The 17395-nt window shown below is 52.3% G+C and overlaps 1 protein-coding gene and 2 pseudogenes across 1 annotated transcript; 2 read left to right on the top strand and 1 right to left on the bottom strand.

Annotated features, from left to right (window-relative positions):
* The first annotated feature begins 2085 nt into the window (after positions 1-2085).
* LOC129475897 (small integral membrane protein 10-like protein 2A) lies at positions 2086-8815 on the top strand. The gene is made up of 2 exons (XM_055268348.2): positions 2086-3037; positions 3941-8815. The coding sequence occupies exon 1, from the start codon at positions 2247-2249 to the stop codon at positions 2679-2681; it is 435 nt and encodes a 144-aa protein (XP_055124323.1). The 5' UTR covers positions 2086-2246; the 3' UTR covers positions 2682-3037; positions 3941-8815.
* On the bottom strand, positions 8478-8595 carry LOC129476628 (uncharacterized; annotated as a pseudogene).
* Positions 8816-13005: 4190 nt separating the features above from the next.
* LOC129475415 (rootletin-like) lies at positions 13006-16047 on the top strand (annotated as a pseudogene).
* The last annotated feature ends 1348 nt before the right edge of the window (positions 16048-17395 follow it).

Below are 17395 nucleotides of genomic sequence, written 5' to 3' on the forward strand. Positions count from 1 at the left end.
TCAGAAATGGCTGGAAGCAACAGGGTCTGCAAATGAATGGGGTTCTATCCAGTCTGGAACAATGGGTTTCTATGTGCCTTAAGTTTATATTTCTATGGCCCTTTCTTTTTCAAATATTACTAATTTTTTTCATTGTATTATACAAGGAATACGTATAGACATACATTTGGATATACAGACATATAGAGCGAAGTAAAAAGTTTAAGTCTCCCTATTGTCTTGACCAGAACAATATAGAGCAATTTGATATATCTGCCCTGGCTTTTTCTTTTTTGTAGTAGAGGCGGTCTCACTCCATCTCACTCCATCGTACAGTGGCAGGATCATAGCTTACAGTAACATCGAACTCCTGGGCTCAAGCGATTCTCCCACCTCAGCCTCCTGTGTAGCTGGGACTACAGGCATATGCTACCACATCCCACTAATATATTTTATTTTTTTGTAGAGATGAGGACCTTGCTAAACAGGCCCAGCCTTAAGTGATCCTCCCATCTCAGCCTCCCAAAATGCCGAGATTGCACGCCTATAATCCCAGCAATTTGGGAGGCCGAGGTAAGCGGATCACCTGAGGTCAGGAGTTCCAGACCAGCTTGGCCAACATGGTGAAAACCTATCGCTACTAAAAATACTAAAAATACAAAAATTAGCCAGGCGTGGTGTCGCGCGCCTGTAGTCCCAGCTACTCAGGAGGCTGAGGCAAGAGAATCGCCTGAACCTGCGAGGCAGAGACAGCAGTGAGCTGAGATCATCAGCCTGGATGACAGAGTGAGACTTAATCTCAAAACAAAACAAAACAAAAAAAAGAATAGAATAGAAAAGAGAAAAAGAAAGAAAAGAAAAACCGCGCCCAACCTCCTGCCCTGGCATTTTTTTTGATGCATGGATGTGTTGCGTTGTTGATAAAATCGTGATGTCCACACAATAACCTAGTGATTCTGGAACTGGCTTTTTTTTTTTTTTTTTTGAGGCAGAGTCTCGCTGTCGCCCAGGCTGGAGTGCAGTGGCGCAATCTCGGCTCACTGCAGGCTCCGCCCCCCGGGGTTCACGCCATTCTCCTGCCTCAGCCTCCCGAGTAGCTGGGACTACAGGCGCCCGCCAACTCGCCCGGCTAATTTTTTGTATTTTTAGTAGAGACGGGGTTTCACTGTGTTAGCCAGGATGGTCTCGATCTCCTGACCTCGTGATCCACCCGCCTCGGCCTCCCAAAGTGCTGGGATTACAGGCGTGAGCCACCGCGCCCGGCCGGCTTTTTTTTTTTTTTTTCCTTGACCATGCAGGTAGGACAATTGCCCAATCAGTGTAAATGGATCCGCTGCGTTCCTTAAACGGTTACGTGGGATACCATAGAGATGATCAGGCGTGACGGTGAACAGGTATTTTGAGAGTTCTTAAATACCCACGTCAACCTTTGTTGTGAAAACTGGGATGGGGTCGGGTGAACCTAATTCTCGCCGACAGTTTTTCAAAAGTCATGACCATAACGAAGTGAGAGCATTTCCCCACATCATTAAAACAGTCTGAAAAAACGCTACTGGGTTTTGATTGGTTTACGTTTAATAAAGATTGAATGAAACCACCAAAGGGCTTTTAAGCACACTGGCAACAAACAAAAAGGCCATAAACGAGCAAATGAAAGCCCGAGACGACCTTGTGCAACCACCAGGGCAAACAATGCATTAAGAAGAGTGCTTAGAAAGGGAAGGACAATGGGGAAATTCGCCAATAAAGAGATATATGTGACTAGCAAATATACCAGAAAGGGAAAAATGCACGCATGTGGGCTTGATGGCACTCTGTAGCGCAGAGTTACTGCACCATGCGGACTAAAGAAAGGTACAATGGCTTGGCTGGCCGGTTTTCAGGGGAGACCGTGGGAGAAGGGAAGTGATATGAACAGGCAGAGGCTTCTGCACGTGCTTTCTGTACAGAATCTGCGTAGCGGTCCAGATTGTCCTCCTCCACTCTCGCTCCACCCTGAGAAATGGTACCAAAGCGATCCCTAGCAGCTCCGCCCTTCAATCCACTCCAGCCTCCGGAGGCGCCCGGAAAGAGGCGGGGCTGTGTGGGCGGGACGGGGCAGTGGGCGGAGCTGAGCCTGCGGGGCACGTCTAGTAGGCGGGGTCGCGGCGCTGACAGCCTCTCTGCGGCTCCCGGTTGGGGGCGTGGCTAAGCCAGCGGCGCGGCTATGCTGGCGGGGGGGGGGCCCGCAGTGAGGAGGTGTGGAGGGGGCGGAGCTGTGAGGGATCATGGAGGAGGGGCCGAGGCAGCGGCCGCCTGAGCCCCACTCGGCCTGGGGAACACAAGGGCGGGGCGCGGGGCGCGGGGGCGGGGCGGACGCGGCTCCGGGCGACCCGCTGGGTGCGTTAGTGCTCGGGTCCCGCCGCCCTGAGGCTCGCGCTCGTGCGGGTCAGTCGGTCGGCGGGGCCTGCGCGGGGCCCGGGCTCATGGCGGCGTCGGCGGCCCTGTCTGCGGCGGCGGCTGCGGCGGCCCTGTCTGGCCTGGCGGTGCGGCTGTCGCGCTCAGCTGCGGCCCGAGGCTCGTACGGCGCCTTCTGCAAGGGGCTCACGCGCACGCTGCTCACCTTCTTCGACCTGGCCTGGCGGCTGCGCATGAACTTCCCCTACTTCTACATCGTGGCCTCGGTGATGCTTAACGTCCGCCTGCAGGTGCGGATTGAGTGAGCGGCGGCGGCGGCGGAGGCCCGGCTGAAGGGGCGCCCGTGTCCCCGCCCGCCCCCGGCCGGGTCGCCGGCATGAAGGAAAGCTGGGCCGTGGCGGGGGGCGGAGGCGGGGCGGCTCGGGCCCCTGGACTCTAGACCTACGCCGCCAGGGCACGAAGGCCCAGCCCTGGCCCCGGCCGCGGTCTCAGCCCGGGGGCCCTAGATCGCGCAGAAACGCACTGAACGGGCCCCTGCCATCGGGCTCCAGAAACTACCTGGGCTCGGCGGACCTGTTGCCTCATATTGGCCAAAGAGGGGGAAACCAGAAGGAGGGAATTCTGCTGCGGCGAATTGACTTTCCAGGCCCCGAGCAGAAAGGTAGGAGGCGACAGGTTGGAATGGGGGAGGCGCTGTGACTCTGCCCTTCAGATGTCAGAGCGCCTTGGCAGTCAGGGGGAAATATGGAAGGCACCGGGGCAAACCAGCCCGAAGAGCTGGGGAGCCCAGGTGGGGAAAGGAAAGGCAGCCGCAGGCTCTCCCCTCCTCCCCAGTCATGATTGCAGGATAGGGTGAGGGGCGGCCCCCTCCCGCCCATGCCCCAGTGCCTGCCTCCCTTTCCGCAGAGGCCCCCAGGGTGTCCCCTGAACCTTGAGGAATGGAGGGTAATGGGCTGGGGGCGGCCCTGGGAAGGCCCTAGAGGAGCAACGATGCCCCCGCCCTTCTCTTCCTCACCAGTCGGTGGGCATAGGGAGAACGGTTCTCTTCTAGGCTGAGCCCCATATCTGTTCTCAGCCCTCAGCCCTGGGGCTCTCTGCAGCTCCTGCACAGCCCTTGGAAAAACTGCCTCCTGCCCTGTCTTTGGGGCCAGAGGACTGGTCTCTGCCTGCTCCCGCTGTCCCTCATGTTCCCCTGCCCCTAGATGAGGTCACCCCCCAAGCTCTGCATTTGGAGACAGGGAAGAGTGGGAGAGACGCATTCCTACCGTCCCCTCCCCCAGTCTTGCTCTTCTGCCATGTCAGCCCATGCTCCCTAAGGCCCCTGGCTAGCAAGGCCCTCCCAGGGCCAGAGTCCCATCCTCCAGCCCCAGACGGCCTCGAGAAGCCCACTGTGTACTGAAGTGATCTGGGAAAAGGAGACCTCCCTGAGCACACAGCAGCTCTCAGCCTGAGGTAGGCAGAGCAGATGGAGGAGGGGCTTGCAGAGGAGGCCATTCCTGGGGGAAGCAAGGACGTGTCTGGTGGCTAGGCAACTGAGGTCCCCATCTCTTTTTTTCTCTTTCAGGCATTGGCGTTTGTAGGCGGTGACCCGCCCCTTTTCTGGCCTTGCCAAGAGTCACATCCCTGCCCCGGGGCACCTCTGGCCCTGGACTTGCCTGGGCAGAGGCAGCGTAAAGGGCCTGAACAAGAGGAGAAGAAGGGCCTTCCTAGTAAAGGCACAGCATGGACAAAGGCTTACAGGGGTGGGGGTGCCAAGTGATCGAGTCCTGGCTTGGGCAGGAAGGTCTGAGTTCCCTGGGAACTGAAATCTGCTAGCAGCACTGTGAGAGGTGTATTTCCCCCTCCTAATGACAGAGGAAACTGAGGCTTCGGGAAGGGGGGGGATTTGCCCTTGACACGCAGATAGGAGGAGGAGGAACTGCGTGTGCCCCTGGGCCTGCAGGCCCCCACACCCCTCTCAAGTCTTCTCCAAGACCTGGCATGGTGGGAGGAGGGAGGAGGAAGCGGAGAGGGAAGCGTAGGGCTCCTGGGGCACCAAGGGAGAGAGGGGCCCAGGGGTAGGGAATCTAGGAATCTCGCTTTCCTTGGAGCAGTACGGAAAGTCACAGGGAAGATCAGGAGGACAGACAGCTGAGATGGGAGACAGGAGAGATGAGCCCCAGGACCCCTGGGGAGCCAAGCTCTCCCCCACATCCTAGCCTCCCCACCCCACCTGGAGCTTCACCAAGGGCTCCTCAGCAGTGAAGTGGCACAAGCCTCCCAATTTGGTGGGCAAGTGGGGGTGATCTTGGTGTTGTGGCTCCTGCAGACACGACATAACCAGGAGGGTGAAGGGATAAACCTGGGGTGGGCTGGGGCTGAGACCCATGGCATGACCCCAATTCTCTCTCCTCAAGCTCGACCCCCCATCCCCAGGATCACACAGGAGAATCTCATCCTCAAGGCTTGGATTGCTCCTGGGGGCCCCCGGGTGTGCTGCTAACTGGTGTACAATGGTCAGGAGCAGCCCAGAGGGGAGCCAGGAAGAGACCCTCACCCTCACCTTCTATCCCCATTTCCGCATCTCTTGCACTGGTACCCCGAGGGCCACGTTCTCAGTTCCTGGGACTGAAAACTGCAGCAGTCTGGCCAGCTCCAGGGACAGAGTGGCTCAGCCACCTACCATGTACCCTCCTCAGCTGCCCAATGGACTCAGGTCCTGAATGAAGCTGTCCGCCTGCCTCACCCCAGAAGAGGCTGGACAGTGGCTGCCTCGTGACCCTTGCAGTCTCCCACATCCAGGGCCTGTTGACATGCCTCCTTGTCCCAAGTTTCTTGGGAACCCCTGACCCTGCTGGCCCCTCTCCACCCCAACCCTGTCCACCCTGGACCACCTCTGGGGGCCTTTCAGCCTGCTGGTCCCCCCAACAGATCTTTGGGGGCAGCCTCTATGGGACAAGAGTGACACAGGGCTGGAGGAGAAGAGAAGTGAGGAGGCTCCTTGTGTCTGATGCACAGATGTGGCCCTTTCAAACCCTGGTGTCACCCTCTGGGTGACTGGATCCCCAGCTCCAGCCTCTTCCTGGGCCAGCCAGGAAGGCTGGAGGAAAGCTCTTTGCTGAGTGCATGCATAGGAGTGTGGGGGGTGCCTGAGCCCTCCCCATGCAAGGGGCTTGGCCTGGGACCCTGGAAGCTGCTTCCCTACTGGGAGAAAGGTGCGTCAGAGCCGCGGGGGTCTCTGCCCTCAAAAGATCCCCCACTGCAGGGAGCCCCACCCCATAAGAGGGTCACGGAAGTCCATGTCCGCCCACCCCCAGTGGCTTCTGGTGTGGCTGTATTGGCTTAGAGGGGCTGGCTGGGGAGGGGCGGGGCCAAGCCCTCAGCATCTGCTCCTGTCCCTGCTTTTTCACCCCTGCTGCCTGAAGTGGTAGCCCCGCCTTGCCACTTCTCTACCTCCCCTCCTCACCTCTTCTCTCCCGGATGGGGCCCTTGCTGCGTGACGGGGTCTCCATGCACTTTATTTATTTGCAGTCTGTTTTCTAGGCGGTGGAGCTGCTAGACACCGACCAGAATGACATACTTTTCTGTGTGTGATTCACTGTGTACTGGTCAGCACAGGCTGGCCAGAGAGATGTTCTTGTTTCTGGTGTTGTCACGTCTTCTTGTTTTCTCTAAGTTAAAAAACAAGTCCTTGGTTTAATACAGTAAAATCCCAACTGGAGGCCTCCCGTGTCTGGTGGGGGTGATGCAGTGGCCCCGGGTGGAGACAGGCCCCATGGTGAGGTCACCGGCTCCCATGGCCAGGAGCTGGCAGGGAGAAGCCTCTGAGGGCTAGGGCTGGGGGAGGCTGTGGCAGGGACCGTGTTTCCTGTTCAGAGGCTGTGCTGAGAACCGACTTGACCTGGACCACTGTCCCATGAGAAGCAGGCAGCATCCTAGCCTGGCCCGAGAGGTAGCTGCTTGTCCTGTTGACAACCTTTGTTCAACGACCGAAAACATAAATCCCCTTCCTTTTTAGAGTCTGGTGATCAAAAGTGTCTAAGTCAGTAGAATCCTGAGGGTGGACTAGGGTGAAGTGAACTGAAACAGACTTGACACAGGTCATTTTGTGTAGCACTGAGACTCCTCTCCCTGCCTGAGGCCACCTCCCACTGCCTCCCTGCCAGCAAGGTTACTGCAGAATCTTGGAGAAGATAAAGGACCTGGCCCTGGAAGCCTGCTTCCCTTTCCCAACCTTGGAAGCAAATTCTGTCCCATCAGAGCCCCCCTCCCTAGTGGCTCCCACCAGAGAGAGCTCCCTAGTGGCTGCTGTAAGGGTTGGCAAGCAGGCAAAAGGCAGGGGAGGGAGGGCAGAGGGTAGTGTTAGAGGAAGCACCATAGGGCCCTGGGCGGGGGAGGCATCCTGAGGACACAGGGCTATGCTCAGACTCAGGAGTGAAGACTGGGTTTAGGGGCCCTGGGGGCACTCCTGTTGCCAAGGGCTACCCAGGGGTCAGAGCATCCTGACAGGAGGACCCGTCCAAAATCACTGGTGCTAATGCCCTATGGTATCTGCCACCACAGGAGAAATGGACCCCAGTCCTTGAGCTCCCCTGCCCTTTGTCTAGATGGTCCTCTTTATCCCCACTCCAGGGATCATGTGACTTGGCAAACCAAGATGGGAAATGATCCTCCCAGAGACTGGCTCCAAGGCCTCTTGAAGAGGGAGGACCACCCCTCCCATCCCTTCTACAGAGGAAAAGAAGGCAGGAAGGCTGGTTCTGCTCCGATGGGACCCCAGGAGACTAAAACCCTGAGCCCTGAGCCCAGCTCTTCCACTTACTACTGTGTGGTGCCAGCCAAACTGTGCACAACCTGGAGTTTTTAGTAAGGCTCCATTGGGATGCTTGTAAGCAGTGAATACGATGATGTCTGTTCGTTGTTTGTCATCAGGTCTCACCTGGAGCAGCCTTGTTACTGTGGGGAAAAGGAACCCAGTGAAGGGAACCAACCTCTGATGAGAGCCTGCCACGTGCCAGGCACCGTTCTAGGTGCTTTGCATTCCTAATCTCATCATAATCACACAACCACCTAACCATTATCCCCGTTTTACAGAGAAACCAAAGACAGGAACAAAGTCTGAAATAGAACCCCAAGAAGAAGCTCTTTTCCTGAGCTACCAGTGCCCCTTGGAGAGGCAGGGAATTGGGCTGGAAGAATGGTGGAATGGAATAGCAAAGATGGAAGATGACCCTGTCCTCTCCGGGTGAGGTCCAGAAGAAATCCAGGGCTTGGATGAGGGGTAGTCCTGAGAGCCTTCTCCAAATGGAGCTCCCCAGTGGGAGCAGCTGTGGCCACCCTGAGATGGGTCCACCTGTCTTCCTTCCATTCCACCTCCAGAGATTGATTGGGACCTAAGAGACTGAGTCAGGAGAGGGCAAGAAAGCAGCTAAGCGAGAAGTTTCAGGGCCACCAGAGCAAATACATTGAGAAACGGGAAATATAAAGAGCATGCAAAATCACATCCTACTCCTACCCACCCCACTCCCAAGGGAAATTGCTGGGTTTGGGACGAATTTTCACTTTGTGTGCACCTTTTAGGTATGTAAAGCTACAAACATACTACTTAGAAATCTGATTCCACTACTTCATGTTTGTCTTACCATCTTATTATGTATTTTCCTACATCCAAAGCTACCTAGTATCTCTTGTATGAAGGTTTCATCATGTATCCCCCAGTGCCCTTTGGTTGTTTTTCTTTGTTGTCATTTATTTTGGTGGGGGTTGGTTTGCTTTTTGTTGTTGTTTTTCCTTGTTTTTACAAGTGATACAGTGACAGATGTTGTTGTGGATAAATGCTGTGGCACAGTCATCAATTCCTTGATATATATATTCCTAGAAAGTGCACCAAACGGTATGCATGGCTTAGGGCTTTTGATACTCTCCAGAGTTGGGATACCAAGTTGCACTACTCACTGGAGTCAGGATGAGAGTTTTTTGAGACAATGGTGGCAATTCTGATTGAATAGATTAAAAAAATTATTACTACCTTTCATTGCCTCAAGTGGGGTGCATTTCCCTTCCTTCAAGATCAATATAATATTTAATCCATCACTTCTTTAAAATGTTTCCTTTAAAAGAAAAGCCTACAGCACCTGGTATTCCTGGCAGTCTCCCCTGCAAGTACTAACCAGGCCCAACCCTGCTTAGCTTCCAAGATCAGATGAGATTGGGCACATTCAGGGTGGTATGGCTATAGATGCATGTTTCCTTCTTGATCATCTCTATTTTAAGGCTAGAGCTAACTCTGTTTCCTAGGAGAGAGAACTTGATCCTTTCCTTCTACTCCACTTTACCTATCCCTGAGTCTCACAACGGGTTTGTCAATCTCTCAATTTGATAGGTTAAAATAGTTTATTTTGATATTTTATTTTGTATTCCTTTGAATATATAATCAGGATTAAATATTTTCATAGGCCTATTGCTTAGTTGTCCTTCTGTTTTTAATTATAGGGAGTAATTTTTTTTAAAAAAGGAAATGAGATATGCCTTTTATCATTCAGTGATGGGTAGCAACTTCAGGTGAGGATGTCAGTTTGAACTAACCTGAAAGAACACCGCCCTAATCCATTGCTTCCCCACCTTCTTTTCCAAACACACCATAACAATGGACAGCATATTTAAAAAATATTTTTAAAATAGTAGCCATTCTCAAAAGTATACCAGGAAACCTCTAAGCCCCAGAAGCAGAAGGAATGCAGAGCAGTAAATGGGACCTGAAGCTTCACAGCCCTTGGAGGCTAGCAAGGGAAACAGGTCTGAGAAACTAGGAAAGAGAGCTAAACTGTAGGCAGGTACTGAGGGAACTAGAACTAGGTGTTCTGTATGGATCTAGGAGGTAGGAAAATGTTTTCATCATGAATGAAAACCAGAATATCTTGACCTATCCACCTTGGGTCTCTCCTGAAAGTGAGTCCCCTGCTTAAACCATGGTTTGAAATGAAGTGAAACATCTAGACTCTTAATCCCTAATTCTGCACTGTGCTCAGTGCAGGGTCTGGATTTGTACCAATATGGAAAAAAACAAAACAAAACAAAAAAAAACCTCAAGTGGTGAGTAGGATATGTACATACACAAAATATACCACTGGGCCCCTTCAGTTAAACTAAACAACACTGAAGACAAAGGAAATATCCTAAAAGTCACTAGAGAGGAATGATACATTATCCATAAAAAGAAAAACATCATCCACAACAATGGGTGCCAGAAGACGATGCATCAGTAAGGGTTCAGTTGCAGAAAACAGAACTCACTGTAGCTATTTTAAACAGAAGTTCAATCGAACCATGGACCAGATGCTTACAAAATTATTTCGAGGCTGAAAGAAATGTAGGTTGGGCCTCTAAAAAACACTCCTAGGGTACCAAAACAGAACTGGCTCATTAAGGTAGGTAACACTTGTACTCAATTCAGATGGAAGGAAATTGGGAGCCCAACACTGAAGCTGTTAACTTCAAGAACACATCCCTGTAGCTGTGATTCAGAGATCAGAAATCTGCTGTCATATCACAACCACCTTTTGACATCATGAAGCTAGTTACTACACATAGGAACACTGAAGCAGGAAAACATAAAGTCTGCATGACTGTATTCACAAGCAGAAAGACTCAAAGAAGCAGGAAGGTGGCTGCTGCTTCCCATGCATCATTTCAGTCTCACCCAAGAGTACCTAACTGGTGGGATATCATTCATATTCAGAACCTCCTACTACAGGGTAATCTGAGAAATATAGATTTAGACTTTTCTGACTGTGAAGTCCAGGAAGGCACATTAGGGGACTGGGATGGATACTTAGTCTCGATATTCCGTATGTGTCACAATTAATGTCTTCAAAGCATGACAAGAAATCTATGAGCCTAGAACTTATGAAAAAATGTGAAATGAGCACCTTCGGACACATAGAAGAACTTGGACATTTTACTATCCATCAACTCTCGCTGAAACAATTACTGAAAAAATCTATGTTAGCAATAAGAACGAGAAACCCACAAGGAAGGAATGGAAGTCAAGAAATAACAGCAAGTAAATAGTAATTAAAATGAGTTTAAAAATCTCAACATACATTGATGGTTAAGCAAACAAGGAAGGAGAAAAAAAATATATTTATTGAGAACTTACTTTGTGTCAGGTACTGCTCTAAGCACATTACATATACTAAATAATGTAATACCGTGACCCTAAAACAGAAACTTACATTATCGCTCTTTATAAACATGAGGAAACTTGGGCTCAGAGCGGTAAAGAAACTTGCCCAAGGTCACACACCTGGTGGAGCAAAGATTTGTGCCCAGATAGTTTTTCTCCTGAGTCTGTACTCTCAGTCTGTACTCACACTTATAAAAAGAAGCATGGGTAGAAGGAAATGTATGGAGAAGGGGAAGAGAAAAGTTTTCTGTGCACTCATAGCAAGCTTATACTAAAATTCAAAACAATAACATGAGAATTGTGGAGATAGAGTGCTGAGGGAAGATAACATGGGTAAGGCTTTTGTTTTGTCAGGAAGAGAATTGAGCTGCTGAACAATTCGAAAAAATATAATTTTTAGTGTGCATGTTTAAAATTTAAGGTTAGGAAGATTCTGGGAAGGTGGTGGAGTAGGAATCAGTCTCCCCACTGAGACAAAAATTGCACTGACAGACCCTGATATAGCTATTTTGGAACTCTTGAGTATATTGAAGACTTTCAATTTCCATGGGAAAGTTTGGAGGTAAAGTGTGTTCTTAGTCCACTAGCAACTATCTATCCAGCAGCCCCAGCCCTGTGGCAAGCACAGTTTCCACATAGCTTACACGCGCAAGGGTGGGCAAAAAGGAACTTGCCCTCCCAATATTGCAGATCTGTACTCAGATAGCTGATTGCTGCTCCTGATCACAGACTTGCAGACAAAGAGGTGGGTGACCATTATTGTTGCACCTCTCTCCATTGTTGCAAGTCCCTCCCCCTCTGGCTGAAGCAACTTCCCAAGATTTCAAGGGTTAGCACCACTTGTCCTTTTCCTTCCTTCATTTTTCCCTTTTCTCCTTTTGGAAGCCAGAGATTAAAGACTAGGACATTCAAAAACAACTGCACATATGGAGGAAATTAGAAAGTGACTGCACATGCACAGGGAAAGGTGCAGGCTCAGTAAAAACCTGAGAAGATCTTAAGTTTACACCCTAGGCTAATCTTTGGCAAAGAAAAAACCTACAGCAATAAAAAAAACCACAATAAATAAAAACAATAACAAAAAACAGCAAACACCAAGGAAGGGGAAGAATCTGATTTCCAAAGTTCTCACATTATTAGATTCAAATGTCTAATTTTCAACAAAAAATCACAAGGCATACAAAGAAACAGGAAAGTATGGCACATTCAAAGGAAAAAATAAATCGACAGAAACAGTCCCTGATCTAGCAGATATGACAGCAAATCTACTAGACAAAGACTGTAAAACAACTCTCTTAAAAATGCTCAAGAACTAAAGGAAGATGTGGAGAAAATCAAGAAAGTGATGCATGAACAAAATGGAAGTATCAAGAAAGAGATAGAAAGCCTAAGAAAGAAACCAAAAATAGACTGTGGAGACAGAAAGTACAAAAACTGAAATAAAAAAAAATCAGAAGAGGGGTTTAAAGGCAGACTTGAGCGTGGCAAAAGAAAGAATCAGCAACCTTGAAGATAGGACAATGGAAATTATCAAGTCTGAGGAACAGGTAGATAAAAGATTGAAGAAAAGATGAACAGGGCCTAAGAGACTTGTGGACAACACCAAGCCCATCAACATATGCATTTGGGAAGTCCCAAAAGGAAAGGAGAGAGAGAAAGGGGTAAAGGAAATATTTGAAGAAATGATGACTGAAAACTTAACAAATTTTATGAAAGACATGAATATAACCCTCCAAGAATCTCAATGAATGCCAAGTAAGATGAACTGAGAGATACCCCAAAACCAAGGCACCTTATAATGAAACTTTCAATAGACAAAGACAGAAAAATCTTGAAAGCAGCAAGAGAAAAATGACTCATCACATACAAGTGATCCTCAATTAAACTGTTAGCAATTTTCTCTTCAGAAAATTTAGATGCCAGAAGGCTGTGAGCTGATATATTCAAAGTGCTAAAGATATGTTGACTAAGAATGCTATATCTGGCAGTTGTTCCTCAAATATGGGGGAGAAATTAAGATATTCCCAGATAAACAAAAGCTAATGTTACCACTACACCTGTCCTGCAAGAACTGCTCAAGAGAGTACTGCAAAGTGAAACGAAAGGATACTAGATAGGAACTCAAAGCTGTATGAAGAAATAAAGATTCCTCCCTCCTTTCCTCCCCTATTCCCTCTTCTCTCTTTTCCCTCCCTTTCTCTCCCTTCTCCTTCATCCTTCCTCTTCCTTCTTCTTCCCTCGGATCCCGCCTGCCTTTGCTTCCCTCCTCTCCTTCCTTTCCCATCCTCTCCCCTCCCAACCCCCATCCTGCTCCTCCCACGGCTGTGGTCACAAGGGGGCGCCGCGGGATTTAAGCTTAATCTGCCTGGTGCTCAGCACAGCAGCCTGGCTGTGGGGCGTGCAGACTGAGCTAGTCTTGGGGTCCTGCAGAAGGGGGCTGGAGGGATGCCCACAGCCACCCCGCCATGAGCTTGGGGCTGTAGGAGGCACAGGAGGCCCAGCTGACACTGGAGACGGTTATCCGGACACTGGAGAGACGCGTCCTGGGCCATGAGAAGGGCTTGGGCACGCGGGACCTGGCCCAGGACCCTCAGACCATCATCTTACCTGCCCGAATCAGGGAGATTGTCACCGGCAACCTCTTCCGGCATGAGAGCCCAGCCCCACTGCGGGCCACAGAGATGGCACTGCTGCTGTCGCTGCAGAAAAAGAATCAGCTGCTGGAGCAGGAGCTGTCGCGCGTGGAGGACTTGCTGGCCCAGAGCCACGCCAAGCGTGATGAGCTCACCATTAAGCACAATGCGCTGGAGCAGGCTGTGCCTCTGGAGTCTGGGGAGCTGGAGATTCAGGAGCCCCGGGGCTGGTACAGCAGAGTGTGGAGTTGTGGAGGCAGCTGCAGGAGGAGCAGGCCTCCTACTGGCCGCAAGCTGCTGGCCTACCAGGAGGGCCAACAGCGGCAGGCCCGGCTTGTACAGCAGCTGCAGGCCAAGATTCTCCAGTACAAGAAGAGGTGCTCGGAGCTGGAGCAGCAGCTGCTAGAGAGATCCGGAGAGCTTGAGCAGCAGCGGCTGAGGGACACAGAGCACAGCCAAGACCTGGAGAGCGCCCTCATTCGGCTGGAGGAGGAGGAGCAGAGGAGTGCCAGCCTTGTCCAGGTGAATGCCATGCTCCGAGAGCAGCTGGACCAGGCAGGCTCGGCCAGCCAGGCTCGGCCAGCCAGGCTCTGAGTGAGGACATACGAAAGGTGACCAGCGACTGGACACGCAGCCGCAAGGAGCTGGAGCACCGGGAGGCGGCATGGAGGCTCGAGGAGGAGTCCTTCAATGCCTGCTTCAGCAACGAGCACAGTCTCTTGTTACTCCTCTGGAGGCAGGTGGGGGTCGGGTGACTGGTCAGCGAGGTGAAGATGTCCACCGAGAGGGACCTGCTGCAGCTGGGAGGGGAGCTGGCCTGGACATCATGCGCTGTCCAGGAGGCGGGCCTGGTACTGAGCACGGGCCTGCGGCTGGCAGAGAGCAGGGCTAAAGCGGCCCTGGAGAAGCAGGCCCTGCTGCAGGCCCAGCTGGAGGAGCAGCTGCGGGACAAGGTGCTCCATGAGAAGGACCTGGCCCAGCAGCAGATGCAAAGCGACCTGGACAAGGCCGACCTCAGTGCCAGAGTGACAGAGCTGGCCCTGGCAGTGGAGCGTCTTCAGAAGCAGAATCTGTAGTAGGATTAGGTCAACAAGCCCCTCGGCAAGCCTGAGGCCCTGGAATCCCTGCAGCTACAGGAGCAGGTAGCCCTGGAGACAGAGGATGGAGAAGGGCTGCAGCAGACCCTGAGGGACCTCGCACAGGCAGTCCTGTTGGACACTGAGATGGCGTCCAGCTGAGCGGCTCCGAGCACACCGCAGACGCGTCCGAAGGCAGCCTGCGGGGCTCTCAGGCCAGCGGATCCCGTCCCCACTGCAGTGCTCCTCTCTGGGCAGCAGCCGTTCGCCCCGCCGAGGCCGGTCCCTGGCTAGCTCAGACTCCTCCAGGCTCGCCCTGATCCACTCTGCCCTGCACAAGTGCCAGCTGCAGGTCCAGGACATGCGTGGGCACTATGAGGCAAACCAGGACCTGCTGGGCACCCTGTGGAAGCAGCTTAGCGACAGCGAGGTTGAGCGGCGGGCCCTAGAGGAACAGCTCCAGCACCAGCGGGACAAGACGGATGGCGCCATGCAGGCCCACGAGGACGCCCAGCGCGAGGTACAGAGGCTGCGGAACGCCAATGAGCTCCTGAGCAGGGAGAAGAGCAACCTGGCCCACAATCTGCAGGTGGCCCAGCAACAGGCCAAGGACCTTCTGAAGGAGCGGGAGAAGCTGCAGGCTGCCCAGGAGGAGCTGCGGCGCCAACGGGACCGATTGGAGGAAGAGCAGGAGGACGCCGTGCAGGATGGTGCAGGGGTGCGCCAGGAGCTTGAGCGCAGCCATAAACAACTAGAGCAGCTGGAAGGGAAGCGCTCAGGCCTGGCCAAGGAGCTGGTGGAGGTGAGGGAGGCGCTGCGCTGCCCCACACTGCAGCGGGACGTGCTGCAGGCCGAGAAGGCCGAGGTGGCCGAGGCGCTGACCAAGGTTGAGGTTGGCCAGGTGAAACTCGAGCTCTCCGTGACCAAGCTGAGGGCAGAGGAGGCCGCCCTGCAGGACTCCCTGTCCAAGCTGAGCGCCCTCAATGAGAGCCTCGCTCAGGACAAGTTGGATCTGAACCGCCTTGTCGCCCAGCTGGAGGAAGAAAAGGCAGCCCTGCAGGGCCGGCTGCGGCAGGCGGAGCAGGAAGCCTCCGCGGCGCGGGAAGAGCAGGAGCTGCTGGAGGAGCTGCGGCTGGAGCAGGAGTTGGCGCGGCAGGGCCTGGAGGGCTCCCTGCGAGTGGCAGAGGAGGTCCAGGAGGCGCTGGAGCAGCAGCTCCACACGCTGCGCCGTGAGCGCAGCAGGCTGCAGGAGCAGCTAGCCCAGCTCTGCCAGCAGCTGAGCGGGCGGGAGCAGGAGCTGGAGCAGGCTCGGCGGGAGGCACAGTGGCAGGCGGAGGCGCCAGAGCCAGTGGCCCAGGAGAAGGAGGCGCTAGCCAAGGGGCGCACTGGCCTGGTTATGCAGCTGGCGGCCGCGGAGCGTGAAGGCAGGACCCTGCCAGAGGAGGCCACACGCCTGCGCTTGGAGAAGAAAGCCCGGGAGGGCAGCCTGTTTGAGGTGCAACGGCTCCTGGCTCAGCTCGAGGCCCGCCGGGATCAGCTGGAAGCCGATGGGCAGGCCCTGCTGTTGGCCAAGGAGACCCTGACTGGGAAGCTGGCGGGCCTGCGGCAGCAAATAATAGCTACAAAGGAGAAAGCCAGCCTAGACAAGGAGCTGATGGCCCAGAAGCGGGTGCAGGCTGAGCAGGAGGCCCAGGCCTCTCTGCGGGAGCAGTGGGCAGCCCATGAGGAGGACTGGCAGTGAGTCCAGCGCGAAAAGGAGGCAGCATGGCGGGAGCTGGAAGCCGCTTTCAGAGAATAATGGTTTTGAGTCCTGCTCCACAAAAAGAGCACTCTGTGGTAGGTAGTTTGTGGTAAGCCATATACCTGCCCTGCTCTGAGAAATTCACTGTGAGCATTACTTCAGAGCTCTGAGTAGTCCTGCATTAAAGAACCTTGTTTACATTTCTTTGGTCCAGTTTCTCACACTAAACACAGAACCTTTGTTATGTCATCCTATTAACAGTTCCATAGAACATTGAGTTAAAATTTCAAACTAAATTAAAATACATTATCACAGGCAGAATGCAGTAGCTCATGCCTGTAATCCCAGCACTTTGAGGGGCTGAGGCAAGAGGATCACTCGAGCCCAGGAGTTCAAGAGCAGCCTAGGCACCATAGTGAGACCCTGCCTTTACAAAAAAATAGCGATTATTGTGCCACTGCACTCCAGCCTGAGCAGTAGAACAAGGCTGTTTCAAAAACAAACAAAAAGAATTATCACAGATTAGGACTTTGTACTTACTTTTTGTTGTTGTAATTTGTTTTTGTTTTTGTTTTTGTTTTTTTTGAGACAGAGTTTGGCTCTTGTTGCCCAGGCTGGAGTGCAATAGCATGATCTCGGCTCACCGCAACCTCCGCCTCCCGGGTTCAAGCAATTCTCCTGCCTCAGCCTCCCGAGTAGCTGGGATTACGGGCATGCACCACCACGCCCGGCTAATTTTGTATTTTTAGTAGAGACAGCGTTTCTCCATGTTGAGGCTGGTCTTGAAGTCCCAACCTCAGGTGTTCCGCCCGCCTCGGCCTCCCAAAGTGCTGGGATTACAGGCTGAGCCACCGTGCCTGGCCTGTACTTACATTTGTTAATGAGGCTGTTTTAGTTTTCCGTTCACCATTGCAGTAACTGCCATTTCTCAAGGTACACTCTCTCCTGCCTCCATACTCCATGTAGAGAAATAGTCGTATAACAGAGTACTGCACTTAGAATCTAGAAACCTGTGTTTAAATTCTTGTGTCACCATTTACAAGCCATGTCATCTTGAATATGCTACTTAATCAGTGCCTCAGTTTCATCTGAAAATTGGAAATGACAGCTATCTAACCTGCATAGCTCTCTGCTACATTGCTGCGAAGATCAGAGATGACACATACGAAGTGACCTAAGTCTGTAAGATGATCTCAAATAACAATATGTTTACTCGAGGCTTAGCTCAGAGTTGTTTCTAAGCAGACATGGATCAATTTCCTTACATTTGCTTTACAGCCACAGATTACAGCACTAACCCAGCAAATAACCTGAGCATCGTAAGGAAGTCCTGGCACACGCGTGAGTGTGGGGACACTCATGATACAAGTGCATCAGCATTTTATGTGGCAGACACCTTCCCCTG

The sequence above is a fragment of the Symphalangus syndactylus genome, chromosome X, assembly GCF_028878055.3.
Source record: "Symphalangus syndactylus isolate Jambi chromosome X, NHGRI_mSymSyn1-v2.1_pri, whole genome shotgun sequence".
Classification (NCBI taxonomy): Eukaryota; Metazoa; Chordata; class Mammalia; order Primates; family Hylobatidae; genus Symphalangus; species Symphalangus syndactylus.

Coding starts and splice junctions, on each gene's coding strand:
- LOC129475897 (XM_055268348.2), top strand. CDS start 2,247: ATGGAGGAGGGGCCGAGGCAGCGGCCGCCTGAGCCCCACTCGGCCTGG.